At 62.2% G+C, this 14,550-nt stretch overlaps 2 protein-coding genes across 5 annotated transcripts in view; both read left to right on the plus strand.

Annotated features, from left to right (window-relative positions):
• The window catches only part of RAI1 (retinoic acid induced 1), a 101,786-nt gene that overhangs the window by 67,547 nt on the left and 19,689 nt on the right, over nucleotides 1-14,550 (plus strand). The gene's annotated exons all lie outside the window — the stretch shown is intronic.
• Nucleotides 1,266-10,124, plus strand: LOC141573545 (uncharacterized). Of its 2 annotated transcripts, none has more exons than XM_074341975.1 (2): nucleotides 1,266-2,894; nucleotides 5,929-10,124. In XM_074341975.1, exon 1 carries the CDS (start codon nucleotides 1,329-1,331, stop codon nucleotides 2,547-2,549), a length of 1,221 nt encoding a protein of 406 aa, XP_074198076.1. In that variant the 5' UTR covers nucleotides 1,266-1,328; the 3' UTR covers nucleotides 2,550-2,894; nucleotides 5,929-10,124. The 2 variants fall into 2 exon arrangements, with proteins under 2 accessions (XP_074198076.1, XP_074198075.1); XM_074341974.1 differs by lacking the exon at nucleotides 5,929-10,124 and adding an exon at nucleotides 3,009-5,392.

Consider the following 14,550-nt stretch of genomic DNA (forward strand, 5'->3'; position numbering starts at 1 on the left):
GATGGGGAGGGCCCCCCAGAAGGTGCTAACCAGCCTGGGGCGGAGGAGGCAGCCCCTGCTGGGGCCACCTGAGTTCTGATCTGGACTGGAGAGGTGGGGGCGCGGGGCCTTGCAGAGGTCTGGCCGGATGGGGACTCAGGTAGGTGAAGGCAATGGGGAACCACTGAAGGCTTTTCAGCCGGGGAGCGCCTGGAGCAGAGCTTGGGAGAGGCTGTTACAGGCAGAGGCTGGGAGCCCAGCATGAGGTGACATGAAGCCAGATCCGGGCTGTGGTGGTGAGGACAGAGGGGGTGGTCAGAGAAAGGGGCCTGAGGCGGGAGGCCCTGAGGACTTGGGGGCTTCCTGCGAGACAGGCCACAGGGAAGCTAGGGCAGAGGGTGAGATCTGTGGAGAGGAGAGGGCCTCAGGGTGCCCTGGCTGCACTGGGCCCTCCGAGGCCCAGCGGGTGTGTCCTGTCTCCCCAGGGACAGGTGGGATGAGACTGGGATGGGATCGAGGGGGCTGGTGGCAGGGAGGCCATCCTGAGCCAGGGCTCTGGCCGAGGTCCTTGTCCACCTGCTGGGAGAGGACAGCCCTTCTCCCCAAGGGCGGTGGGGCTGCCAGGCCTCAAGGGCAAAGGCAGGCGGGGGCAGAGGAAGGAGCTATGGCTGGGAGCTTAATGGCCCCGAAAAAAAAACATAAAACTGGAGAATTATGGGGAGACATAAACAGAGCTGTCAGGCATTAGCTGCAGGGAGACGGCTCAGCCCGGGGAAGAGATGCCGGCGGCTGAGCTGGGATCCTTGCGTGAGCATAAAAAAGACAGAAGTTATAAAAGGAGGGAGATTAAGAAGACACTGCCTCCACGCTTGGGCTCCCCGGCCGACTCTTTTCTCACGCCCCAGCTAAGGCCCCAGCTGCACACTGACCCTGGGGCCTGGCCTGCGGGGCCTGGCGGGGCCGGGGCGGTGGGCGGCGGGGCAGGGGCCGGGGAGCCAGGCCCAAGGACGGAGGCGGCACCAGCGCTGACGATTTATGGGCGCTCACACACCCTGCCATCTTCGTTTTCTACATTGCTGCTGATGTCATTAGCTGAGCACTAATGGGCTTAAATTTCACCTTAAACCATCCCCACTGTCCTCACAGATGACAAACGTCCTGCTCTCTCCAGCGCTGCAGAGCTGCCAGGCGGGTTCAGCAGGCAGGCACCCCTCCCTCTTCACATGGCCCTGAGCCTGGGACACTTACAGGTCAGGGGGACTCCCAGGGGTCTGTGGGAGCCCCAAGTGGGAGCAGGGCCCAGGAAAGGGGGCTTCTGGTTGAGCTTTGGAGGCCCTGGAGGTCATGGCATGCGGAGACAGGAGCCGGGGTCCAGTGCCCCTGCCGTGCCCCAGTTTCCCAGCTCAGGCATCATAAGGGAGATAGCAGAGAGGCCCTGGAAATTACCTGCCTTATTCTTAGAAGGCTTGATAAGTCTTATGTTGGTCAGGCTGACAAAAGTAGCAGTGGCTTTGCTTGGGGCTGGAATTCCACCCAGCCAGCCAGCCATCCATCCACTCACTCATCCACCCATCCACTCACTCACCCACCCACCCATCCATTCACCACCCACCCACCCACCTATCCATTCACTCACCCACCCACTCACCCATCCACCTACCCACCCATCCATCCATCCATTTACTCACCCACTCATCCATCCATCCACTCACCCACCCACCCACCCAGCCATCCACTCACCCACCCACCCATCCATCCACCACCCACCCACCCACCTATCCATTCACTCACCCACCCACTCACCCATCCACCTACCCACCCACCTATCCATTCACTCACCTACCCACTCACCCATCCACCTACCCACCCATCCATCCATCCATTCACTCACCCACTCATCCATCCATCCACTCACCCACCCACCCGCTCATGCACCCACCCACCTCCCACTCACTCACCCACCCACCCCTCCACTCATCCACTCACTCACCCACCCCATCCACCCACCCACCCATCTACCCATTCACCCATCCATCCACCCATTCATCCATCCATCCTCCCACCCACTCACTCACCACCCACGCACCCAGCCATCCACTCACCCACCCACTCACCCATCCACCTACCCACCCATCCATTACTCACCCACTCATCCATCCATCCACTCACCCACCCACCCACCCAGCCATCCACTCACCCACCCACCCATCCATCCACCACCCACCCACCCACCTATCCATTCACTCACCCACCCACTCACCCATCCACCTACCCACCCATCCATTACTCACCCACTCATCCATCCATCCACTCACCCACCCACCCACCCAGCCATCCACTCAGCCACCCACCTATCCATTCACTCACCTACCCACTCACCCATCCACCTACCCACCCATCCATCCATCCATTCACTCACCCACTCATCCATCCATCCACTCACCCACTCATCCATCCATCCACTCACCTACCCACCCGCTCACGCACCCACCCACCCATCCACTCATCCACCCATTCATCCATCCATCCACTCACGCACCCATCCATCCACCACTCACCCATTTATTTGACAAATGTGAGGCCCACGACCCTGGGCTCACTCACATCCATCAAAGGCCCAATTAGCTACTCCTTTGCACCCCGTGAGAGAGAACAAGGGGTGATCTCTAAACGCAGCGTGTTTGGGAGACAGAATCCTCCTGTCGCTGGCTCTGCGGGTGGGCGGGGAAGTGACAGAGGAGCTCTGGGGGCCACGGGGGGTGTCGTGTGGACCCTGAGGATCAGGTTTACCTGGACATGAGGGGCCAAGAATGAAGACGGAGCTGCAGCAGGAGAAGTGCCAGGACGGGCTGCCTGGGGTTTCCCTCTAACGTCTGCCCGAGTCCCAGCCACGGCTCCACGGCCTCTGTTTCCAGGTGAGGGGCAGAGGGGCCGGCCAGGCCTTGTCCATCACCGAGGCTGGTCTGGGGGGCTGCGCTGGGGCCACCCCTCTCCCACGGGACTCTCACAGCTTCTCATCCCTTTGCTAGGAGCTGCATCCTACCCTCGCCCAGACAACAGTGCCAGGGAGGCCTCCACTGGGGGAGGCCACCGCTGCCCAGGCCTCAACGTCACACTGTCCCTGCAGTGAGACAGGGCGACGGAAGGCCTGAAGTAGGAGAGGGGAGGCTACAGACACAGGCCGGGGGAGTGGCCCTGAACCCGCATGCTCTGTGGCCCCCTTGCCCTTTCTGGGCCTCAGACGTGCTAAGGGCGTTGACCCCCCACCCAGCTCTGACATTCTGGGATCTCTGAACCAGACTCGGTGGTGGATGCACCTGGAGGCTCTGGTGAGGCAGGTCTGAAGGCAGTGGGTCAAGGCAGCACCTCCGGCCCGGGGTGGGTGGTGTCGCCAAGTGGGTTGGGAGCACGGCTCTGGAGAAACCCCAGCCGTGGGTGGGTTTGGGGCTGAGTCCCGCTGGTGCCCTGTCCTGGACACGTCAACTCTCACCCCTCCTGCTCGGCCCTCTGCCACCATGTTGTCTGGCTCATTCTTCTCTTTGGAGCAATCCTGCCCCCTCCTCGCTGGCCTCCTAGCCTCCACTCGTATGCCCTTCACCGATCCATTCCCCACCGCTGCAGGGCCTGGCCCTTCCTCACCCTCTGTGGCTCCCCGTTGCCCTCAGCACAAAGTCCATGTCGTCTTCAGGGCCCACGAGGCCTCACACCAGGTGGACCCTGTCCATTTGCCTTCTCTCGTCCCTCTTACTCAGCTTGCCAGCCAGGCCCACGTCCTCCTCGGCCTCTCTGCCGCTCGCCTGCCTCCGGGGGCCTCTCCTCTCTCCCTCACTAACTCTGGCGCCTCCCTTAGGTCTTTATGAAGGTGTTCCTCTGGGAAGCCCCCTCTGACCCCACGTTCCCACTCAGGTGTGCTTTAGGGCCCGTCCCCGTGCTTCGGCACTCCCCTACCTCCTCCAGGAGGCTCCGAAGCCCACGGCTGCCTCTGGCCGCCCCGTCCCTAGCACTTGGGGCGCACACAGCAGAGAATCGCAACTGCTTGGATGGTGGGTGGGTGGGTGGGTGTGAGGGCAGATGGGGGGCTGTGTGATCTGTGAGGGGAACCCATAGGCACCAGAAAGTGGGGCTCTGAACCCTGGGCAAGCCTGCCCCTCAGTGGGCCTCAATTTCTCTGTCTGTAAAATGGTCCACCCTGCCGGAGCAAAGGTGGAGGCCCAGAGGCAGTGGAATAGGTGCCCCAAGGACAGTGCGTGGGACAGAACAAGTTTTCCCCAGGGCCCTGCGGCCCTCCAAGACGCTTCTTCCCCGAGGGCACGCAGATGCCCACTGCTCTTGCTTGCGTCCAGGACCCATGCCCTAAGGAACAGACTTGGAGCCAGATGGGCTGAGTTCGAATCCAGGTGTTCGTGCGAACCAGAGATTCCCTTTGCCTCCAGGCCTTAACCGTGCTGTCTGTGACATGGGGGTGCTCATGTGATCCTTGGCAGTTTCTCTGGGGATTAAGAGGATGGGGCAGGAAAGAAGGCCCAGCACAAGGAGGGCACACAGGAAACAGGGGACTTGAAATCCCAGTGCCCGAGGGAGTTCCCTTTGCCCCGGTGCCTGCCACAAGAGTCACATCCAGCCACAGCCACGCACCCCTCCTGGAGTGTCCTAGCTGGGCCAGAGCTGCCTCCGGGAACTGAGTTTGAAGCTGGCCAGTCTTCACGGTAATAATATTGAGGCCTCCCATCATTTACCTGTCACCACACTTCTGCCCCTCATAAGCTGTGTGACTTTGGACAAGCACCTGACCTCTCTGTGCCTCTGCTGCCTCGTCTGTAAGAGAAGTTGAAGTTCATAGACTGCTTCTTAGAACAGGGCTGGGCACTGAGAATGAGCTGTGAGGGCGATGATGACAGAGCACTTTTATATCTGTCTTCTCATTGGCTGTTTGCTCAACCCTGTGAGCTGGGCACTTATCACTGGCCCTGTTATGGGTGAGGACATGGCGGCCCAGAGAGGTGGGGTGACACACCTGAGGTCACGCAGCGAGGCAGCAGCAACCTCGGTACTTGATGTTCTTTCCAAAGACAGAAGGTTCTGGTCTGAGCAGGGCAGCCCAGAGCAGGATGGACACAGGGGCCTTTCTGAGGCCTCCTTCCACGGGCCTGGGGCTGTGGGGGCCTCCAGACAGCTGGCCAAGTCTGCTCCGCCCAGCGTGCCGGCCACTGCCCGCCGGGCCCCTGTGCCAGGACGGCGTGTCCGCCCACCTGGGCAGGCACGAGCTGCTCGAGGCTGGCGCCGGGCCCCTGTCACTCCCAGGAGCTCCGCCCTCCCGGCCCCACTTCCGCAGCCAGCTCTGGGACCAGTCGGGGATTTTCCTGAACTTTCCCTCTGTTAGAAAAAACTATAAATATTTACCTTTTAGAAATAACAGTCTGCTTGTTAGGCCCTTCTTGGGCATTGTCCCTTGAAACACCACCTCCGAAGGGCGACTCTCACTCCTGTTCACGGCAGAGGAGTCAGGTCCATGAGCTGGAGGTGGTCCCCACCGGACGCGGCCCCAGTGTTCCCCGAGCCCTCCCTGTGGGCCACGCCCTCACAGCCCCGTCTCAGGGCACAGGGAAGCCCAGAGTGGCCTCGGCCTATAAATTCTATAACATGTGTTGCCTTTGTTCTGATGAGTGAAGGAAAGCACTGTGCTGGTAGAAATGCAGTGGGCAGTTGGGTGACCTACAGACCAGGAGCAGCCCCGGGGAGCCCTGGGCCCACCGTGTATGAAGGTCCCTGTCCCACCAGCTCAGGGCTTGACCCAGTCCTGGCTTGTGTATCCGACAGTGCTGTGCCGCAGGAGGTGAGGACACGGCCTCCACAGGCGTTCGGGTTTGGTCCCCCTACCTTGGGTGGGGCCTCAGTTTCGTCATCTGTAATAAGGGGGAGTGACCCCATCCCACCTACCGTCCATGGCAGGATGCAGTGGGGCTGGTCCTCGTCCCCTCCTCTTGATGGCCACTGGCCTTCTGCCGTCAGACAGCTGGAAAGTGGCCGTGCCAGATGGGCACCCGACACCAGGCGGCTCCTCACCCACCTGCAGAGCCCAGGGGGCGGAAATTCATCCAGACGGTTTAAGATCTTAAGTAGGTGGCACATGCTTGTCGGAGGGGGGGTGGGGGGGGGTGGAGGAGATCGAATACACTTTCCTCTTTTATACAGATACCTCTGCGCTGTCTGCACTGTGCTTTTCTCACCCAGCTTGGGGGCTGCACCCCATTAACAGCCAAAGCCCTTCCTGTCTCCTTCCCTGCTATACGGAGCCCCCAGATGTAGTCCCTCACCCCCGGGACGGACACCTGGGGGCTCCCTGCTCTTTCACGCCTGCAGGCGACGCTGCCGTTCACCCCCTTGTGCAGACGACCCCGGGCAGCAACGCTGGGGGCAGGGCTGCTGGGGCAGAGGGCACACCTAGTTTTTATTCAGGTCCGTGTGCCAAAAGCTCTCCAAGAGACTGTACTGGATTACCCGCCACCTCCCTGACCAGACCAGGGGCCGGCCAGGGAAACACAGCATGCTGTATCCACACCTGCCTCGGTGGTGCAGAAGCGGGCTGTTTCCTGAGGAGGTTTGCAGAGGCTGGGCGTATCTGCAGGCCCAGCCCCAGAGAACCAGAGTCCAGCCCTGCAGGCCCTGTGCCCCCGCCAAGGGTGTGACCCCAGGCGTCAGGTCTCCAGGTTCAGTGCTGTCATCTGTAAAAGGAGGGCAATCAGGGACCCACCCCCAGGACTGCTGTGAGGATGACGTTTGTAGGTGGAAGTGCTTATCAGGACAGCCCCTGGCCCGGGAGGCAGGAAGAGCTGTTTCCTGTTTGTATGGGTGAGCCCTCTGCCCCAGGACTGTGGCCCGTGCTTGGACCCCTGGAGGGGGTCGGGTCGGGGGGTGGAAGGGGTGGGAGCGGGAGGGCTGAGCCACAGCCTGGCCCTGGGTCTTGGACTGCCTTCCTCAGACAGGACAGGATGCGAACCCCCTCGCCGAGCCCGGCCTCTGGGACAAGGCAGGACCGGAGTCTCCGAGGGCTGAGTGCCTGCGGCCCAGTGTGGCCCACAGGCTGGCGGAGTCAGCCTCACCTGGGCGCTTGCTGGAAGTGCAGAAGCCCAGACCCTGTCCTGCACCCAGCAGGTCACACTCTCCATCTGAGACACCCACGGCAGTGGGTGAGAGACACCAAGGCTCCAGCCGGGAAGACAGCCCACCTGCCACGGGGGACAGGACGTGGTCCGTGGACAGACCTTAATCTCAGTCCCAGAAGCCCTCCCCTGCCCTGGGGGTGTCAGCCCTTATAAGGCCCTCCCTGAAGACCTCAGCTCACACTCAGCTCCCTGGGAGGCAGAGGCAGTGCAAGGGGTGGCCTTGTCCCGTCTGGACAGAACTGGAGCGCTGGGAGTTGCCACCTTTTAGGATGCCTCCCCCAGGCGCCAAGCACAGCATCTCCCACAGTCTCGTGGGAACCCTGTCAGTGTGGCCTTGGGAAGGGCAGGTTACAGGTAAGGACCATGAGGCTCAGAGATGGCAAGTGAATTGCCCAAGGCCACGCAGCAGATAGTGAGCAGAGCTGAGACTGGAACTCAGAGCTCTGGGGCATCAGGCCCCAGGTCTTTACATCAGGGTGGGGACGGGGTAGGGACCGGTGATAACTCCCTGTACCCCAGAGCTGCTTAGCCAGCCTCCACTGAGCCCTCACAATTGGCTGGCCTGGCCGGCGTGACACTGACATCTCTCTAGAACCCCCATCTCAGGGGCAGAAGATTGCCACTCTCCATGAGGTCACGGGCATCGCAGACCGACCAGGGGGTCTCCCCTGCAACTTTCCAGAACAGGGCTCTCCGGAGTCTGTAACGTGAGTTAGCTGTGTGCCGCTGGAAGAGGCTCTTCCCCTGATGCTGAGTGGTGGGAAGCCCAGGATGGGGGCCGAGGGGGAGGTCTGGAAGGGTCTGGTCTAGTTGGGAGGTGAGGCCCGAGGGGGCTGGGCCTGCAGCTGCAGGCAGAGAAAACAAGAGCCCAGAACACGGGCAGAAAGTACTCCATCCACCCTGGGAGGAAGCGTGCCGCTCAGACAGCTGGACACTGGGCTCAGACAGCTGCCCTCGCCTCGGTTCTGCTCTCAAGCACCTCCATGTTTCGTGGCTGTCTGGAGGAGGGGAAGTCGGCTGGGATGAGGCAGCAGCGGAAAACCAAAGGCAAATATTTTCCGTCCTGAGGAAAGTGGTCCCAGGCTGTCTCGGGATCAGCCGCTGGACCAGAACTCGTGGTCTGCTTTCCCTGAAGGCCAGTGCTGCTGGTCACCAGGCTACGTGTTTCGGGGGCTGGCCAGGACCCACCCCCACTCCCTCCCAGGGGAAGCTGGGGGCAGCGGGCGGTCCATCCCAGCCATGCCTGGAAACGGAAGCTCCCTTCCCAGCCGAGGGGCAGCAGGGGAGCCAGGTAGCCCCAGCTGTTCATCTGGAAGGGGTCCCCCCACCTGCCCAGAATCCAGCCTCAAGGTGGAGACCCTCTTTAATAACACAATAGGGGCCGTCTGTTGTTTGCTGGGGGCGGGGGGGGGGCTAGAATGGCCCGAAGCCACCAGGCCCTGAGTGAAGTGGCAATGTATTCATCACCCCAAGAGCTTCACACATTCAGAGAGTGCTGGTACAGGGCCCTGGGACATTACACTTGAGCTGCAGACGGGCCTTCAGGAGGGGCCTGGTACCTCGGGTGGCTGGGCCTTCGGGAGGAAGCTGGGGGCGAGGCTGGTGGTGGCGGCGGGCAGTGTGAGTTCTCTCTCCACCTCCCCGCCATGCCAACCCCTGTGCTTTTTTTTTCCTCCCGAAAAAAATCCAATTTTCTAAAACTTCCAAAGGAGCCAGTCAGGGCTTCACTGTCACCCATTGGCAGCTCATGCCCTTGAGCCTGGGGACACCTCCCCGGTGCCCAGCAGCTGGGAAGCAAAGCAAACATGCATGCACCACCCACAGGCCCACAGTGGAGAGGACTCCCACGGTGGCCCTGTCCCCACTCTGGAGCTCAGCTTCCACATCTGTGAAATGAGAGGTAATGTCACCTCCCAGAAGGGCAGTTTGAGGGCACCTTGGCCGTGGTAGGGCAGAGGGCAGGCTGTCCCATGCTGCTGCTGTTAGACCCACTCCAGCAGTCTGAGGGTCACTGGGAACTTCTGAGATGTGAGCAGGCCCAATGTATCTAGACTAGCTGGGGGCAGAAACCCCTGGAGAACCTCCCTCTGCTCTGCCAGGCCCTGCATGTGCTCAGGGCCCTCCTCCCCCCAAAGTGCCTTGCCTCCAGGCCAAGCTAGGCCCCCTGCTCCAGCCACTTGGCCCAAGGGTGTCACCAGACCAGCTGTCCTCACATCTGGATTACACCCCTCTCTCCCCCAGCCAGCCAGGCTTCTTACTTCTCTGTGGTAATTCTGGCCAGAGGCTGCTTCCTTGGGGTGGGGGCCCAGCCAACACCCACCGACACACACACACACACACACACACACACACACACACACACACACACACACACACACACACACACACACACACACACACACACACACACACACACACACACACACACACACACACACACACACACACACACACACACACACACACACACACACACACACACACACACACACACACACACACACACACACACACACACACACACACCCCCTACCCCTGCCCACCCTTCACCTAAGCTGGGGAGAGAAATCTGGCCCTGTTCCGGAACAGTCCATGTTCTTCGCTGCCACTGGGCTGGAAGGCCCTTTCCGGCTCTTCCCAGCCCAGTGCTCCCCCCAGGCCCCCCTGTTTTGCAGCGGTTTCTTTTGCCCCCGCGTCATTCAGGAGGGAGGTGGTCAGGGGTCTATGCCTGTGGGTCTCCAGGATTGGACCTGAGCAGAGTCTGGAAAATGTCAAGTGACTGAACCAGTCAAAGCCCCCAGGGGTTCCTGGGCTCAGCCAGCTCCTCTGCGCCCCCTCCTTTGGGGGGAAGGACAGGCTGGGGTTTGGGTGGGTGGCCTTTTGGAGGGCAGGATAATGGGAGTGGACGTGAACTTCCTGTGCCCCAGGCCCCTGAGGAAGGGGGCGGGGGTCGGAGCTGCTGGGCCTGTTGGGGAAGGGGCTGGGAGGGAGGGGTGGGGGAAGGGGCTGGGAGGGAGGGGTGGGTGAGGGGGCCCCAGGAGGGGGCCCCCGGTGCGCCCCTGGCCCAGGCACGGGCGGTTCTGCCTTGAAGTTGCTGGTGTGCAAGGCCGCTGCTGTTTAAATGGTGTGTTTGTTTGGAGTGGCTTAGGGAGGAGGCTGGGGATGGGGGAGGCAGCTCCCCACTTGGCGCCGCCGCTGCCGGAGGGTCCGTGTGTTAGAAGCTCCAGCTTCGTCGATGACTGAAGAAGGGTGGGCGTTGAAGAGAGAAGGGCGAGAACCAAAGGGGGGCTCGGAGCCCCGGCCGGGCCGCCCGGCGTTTGCGGAGGGAGAACCGAGCCGCCTCGCAGCCACGGCTAGCGCGGAGGGAGGCGAGGGGACGAGTGCGCCGGGCTCCCCGCCCCCACCCCAGCCGGTTCCAATATTTCGCAGAAAGGCACGCGGCTCCTAATCGGTCCTTTCCAGGCTGAGATTTAGCCGCGCGATGCCCGTGCAGGGGCGGGGGCCGCAGGCCGGGGGAGGCGCTCAGAGTCCGGAGCCGTCGAGCGAGGTAAGGAGCCCGCGTCCTCGGCTGCTGGGGAGGGCGGGCGGGCGCGCAAACCCGAGAGGCAGATACGGAAAGGGGGGCAGGTTAAAAATAACCCTCTCCGGCTGGGAAGCTCGCGCGCGCTCTCTCGCCTCGTTCGGTGCCAGAGGACTCCAGGGGAGGTGGCGTTGGGGAGAGCAGAGCGGGATTCCCCCTCCTCGGCGGGCGTAGTGCCCGCCTGCGCGCCGCGGCTGCACGTGTGCGGGGCCGCGCGCCCGACCCCCGCGCCGGCCCGGGGCGCCCCCTCCCCAGGACAGGGTGCAGCTGGCGGCGGCCCCGCCCGCACCCTCGCTCGGCGGAGGGAAGCGCTCCATTATTCATTATTTACGAGTGTTAATAGGTTTGAGGCGCGGGGAGGGGGCGCCCTGGCGCGGTGGGGGCTGAGGCACCGGAGCCTGGGGGTGGGCAGGGCCGGCGAGAGCCGAGCAGCCGGACAGCCGCGCCACCGCTAGGAGGGGTCTCCGCCTAGGCCCCGGTGCTCAGGGCGCACCTCTCCACCGGCGCTCGTGTAGCGCAGGGCGCCGGAAGGGGAGTGCGGGCCTTTGGTTTTGCCCGGCAGTGTCTGTCCTTCGCGTCCTCTCCCTTCCCAAGGCGCAGAGAAGGGGTGCGGGCGGTACGCCCCGCCTTGCGCGCCCCTCGTGGCCACCGCCGCGTCCCCGACGCAGCCCGGGCCTCATTTATCATCATCTTTGGTCAAGTGGAGTGTGCAAGGAACAGCTGCTTCACTCGGCTGACTTCCGAGGGCGGCTACAGCGGGAATCAGGGAGATGAATGATGGGGGCGGGGGGGGGCCCAGCCCCCGGGGTCCCAGCGCGGGCAGGAGGGAGGCGCTCAGCGTCCAGCACCGCCTCCGCCTCGTGGCGAGAAAAGCGCCCCTTCCTCGCTCCCGGCGCCTCCGATCGCGGGATCGTGGACCAGGGCGCCCCAGGAGGGACCGGCGCGGGAGGTGCCCCTCGCCGGCGGAGCACGGGCGGGCGCGCGGTTGGCGGAGCCCGAGGTCGCCGCGACCTTGCTGGGGTCAGCGGGTTGGGCGGCGGAGGCGGCGGCGCGGCGTCTTTGGTGGCGCTTTCCGGATTGGCGCAGAGGCCGGGAAACCGGGCGGGGGCGGGCAGGGGGAACTCAAATAGAAGGTGAAATTTTACCTGCCCCTGAGGGAGTCCTGCGGATTTTCTCCCGGCAGCGGCAGGCGCTCTGCCTTTGTCTTACACGGCTAAAACATCTGTTGCGGGGGCTGCGGGGGCGGGGGGCGGCGAGGCCGCAAACACCCTCGCACACCCTGCGCGGCTCCCCATCCCCCGCTCGGCCCGCGCCCAGCTCCCGCGCCGTGTTAACTCTGCTGGCACTGGGGCGCGCGCCCCCCAACCCCGCTCCTCGCGGTGCGTGGGATCCGCGGGGGCGGGGGCGAAAGGGTTAATGGCCTCGTCGCAGACCCTAATTGTCAGACCTGGGCCCCGCTTCGTTTCAATTACCCTAAGTAGAGACTGAATGCGCAATTAACGAAGTCAGCTTGCCAACTGGAAAGCCGGCCCGCTTTCACATTGAGCAGAATACTCCACCAGCTGACTCGGACTAAGCAATTTCCTCCTCTCTCCCCCTTTCTCTCTCTCTCCCTCTCTTCCAACCCCCTCCCTCTTTTTCTCTCTCCTTAATAATAAAATTATACCAAGCAGTTTGCGGTGTGGCAGGCGGCCAGAAAAGCGTTTCTTTAAACGCCGCCGTCTCACAATTAGGCAGCAAGAGGATTTGACACGCCGTGGCGGCCTGACAGGCGGCTTCCTCCCCTGGGGCTGGGGGGAGGGAGGGGGCGCCAATTCCCTGGCTCCCCGGGTGGAACGCATCTGGGAGGGGCTGTCAGGATGCTGCATGGACAGGGTGTCAGAGGCAGGGAAGGGAGGGGAGGTTCTGCCCAGGCTGGGAAGTGAGGGGGTCCCCTGACTCTTCTGGGAAGCTGGGTATCCAAGTGGAGGCCCTGGCCCCCCACTTTCGGTCCCCAGCTCCGGATTCATTTTCTGGTTGGCAGAGGGGTCCTCTGGGGTAGAGCTGCTGAGGGGTCTCAGCCCTGCTGGACCTCCTGGACAAGGTGCTGCCCTTTTCTGGGCTTCTGCAGGAGGAGGAGGCTTGACCTCCAGTGCGCTCTGCGGAAAGTGGCTTCTGGTGGCTCCCTGCCTGTAGCATCTGGCCCTGTTGGCCGGGAGGGGACAGAGTAGTGGCGTCCCCCATCAGAAACAAGCCAGAGACCCCTTCGAGCTTGGGCCACAGGCCAGTGAGCCCTGAGGAGTGGGGGAGAGTGGCCCTTCCCGAGAGCAGGATGCGGGCAGCTAACAAAAGGGGGTGACTTTGAAGGATGGCTGGGTATTGGCACCATGAGGACAGAAGGCATTTGACCCCTGGCTGCAGCTGCCAGGCCATCTGAGGTGGGGGAGGGGCAATGACCTTAGTCACCCCGCTTGCTCCGTCCTGCCTCCAGCCTCATGCAGGCTGCTCCTTCGTCTGATAGTTAGGTTCCCTCCTTCCAGCCTGCCCTGGCCCCCACCTCTCCCCACCTGGGTATCTCAGCACCGCAGTTGTCTGTGTGTCTGTCGGCCTCCGGAGGGCAAGAGCCATGCTGCTTTCTCCCCTGGACTCTCGGCCCCTGCGCAAACTGTAAGCGGAGTTTGACGGGCTCAGGCGCAAGAGGGACCGTGACCTGTGGGCAGTGGAGGGCTGAACATAAGCTTCCCTTCCTGGCTGGCTGTTGCATGTGTCCTGGCCTCACGGCCTGTCTCATCAACCTTGTCCCCAGGCTTTGCAGGTTAGGGCTGTGGTGAGGGTTGGGTAACGTGGCCTCACCCATCCCACCTGTCCGTCCATCCAGGCAGCATTTAATAGGCATCTGCTCAGGTCAGTTTCTAGGGTTAGGGCCTAGGACTCAACAAATGAAGCCCCTGCCCTCATCAGAGTGCATTCCAGTGAGGGAGCACTTGGAAACGGCTCATTAGACCATTAATTACGTAATTACTGCTGTGATGAGCGCCACTGGGGAGCCCTGCAGGGAATTGGCCAGTGGGGAGGTGGCAGGGCTTCATCCGTGCCTGGGGTAGAAGGTCTGGAGGAAGGGATGACCACTGCTGTGGGCCTCAGGCCTCCCGCCGCCCCATCTCTCTGCACCCTCTTCCCAAGGCTGCCGCACCCCACCTCCCTTAGGGCCCCCACTCGAGCCCACAGTCCTCATCCTTGGGCTTCACAGCTTAACTGGTTCATGCTGGTCCCAGGGCTTCTCCCAGAGGCCAGAGAAGGTTCTGGAAGCTCCTGTTCTCCTTCACCTGCCACAGCCGGGCCAAGGTCCATCTGCCCTGGACACCTGGGAGTTTGTGATCAAATACAGCCCACAGACCAGTTCTCTTGATCTCGGTGTTAAACTTTTTACTTGGTTGATAACACTTTTTAAATGAGAGGTTCCCTTTTCTGTAAAGTGCTCAGAGGCCCTGGTACCCTGGGCCCTCGTTCCCACAAGGCAGCACCTGCTGGAGTGGCTCACCTCCCTCTGTGTGTGCCTGCTGCCCAGTGTCTCACCTGCGGGGCCTAAGGGTGAGGAGGAGTTGCAGCCACGAGCCCCCCCCCCGCCCCCCGTTTGTGCTCTGTTCCTGCACCCACTATTCTGGGTATTTTCATAGGGTTGATGTGACATTTTATACATTCAAAGAGTGATTGTTCGGGGACTTGGAGGTATGGCTGTGAACAAAACAGGCAAAAGTCCCTGGTCTCATGGAACTTACTTTCTAAAGTGGAAGGGCCAGTAATAAAACCAGCTAGCTGTATATGGCTTATTACCTTGGAGCAGAAGTG

This window comes from Camelus bactrianus, chromosome 16, assembly GCF_048773025.1.
Source record: "Camelus bactrianus isolate YW-2024 breed Bactrian camel chromosome 16, ASM4877302v1, whole genome shotgun sequence".
Classification (NCBI taxonomy): Eukaryota; Metazoa; Chordata; class Mammalia; order Artiodactyla; family Camelidae; genus Camelus; species Camelus bactrianus.

Coding starts and splice junctions, on each gene's coding strand:
- LOC141573545 (XM_074341975.1), top strand. CDS start 1,329: ATGCGGAGACAGGAGCCGGGGTCCAGTGCCCCTGCCGTGCCCCAGTTT.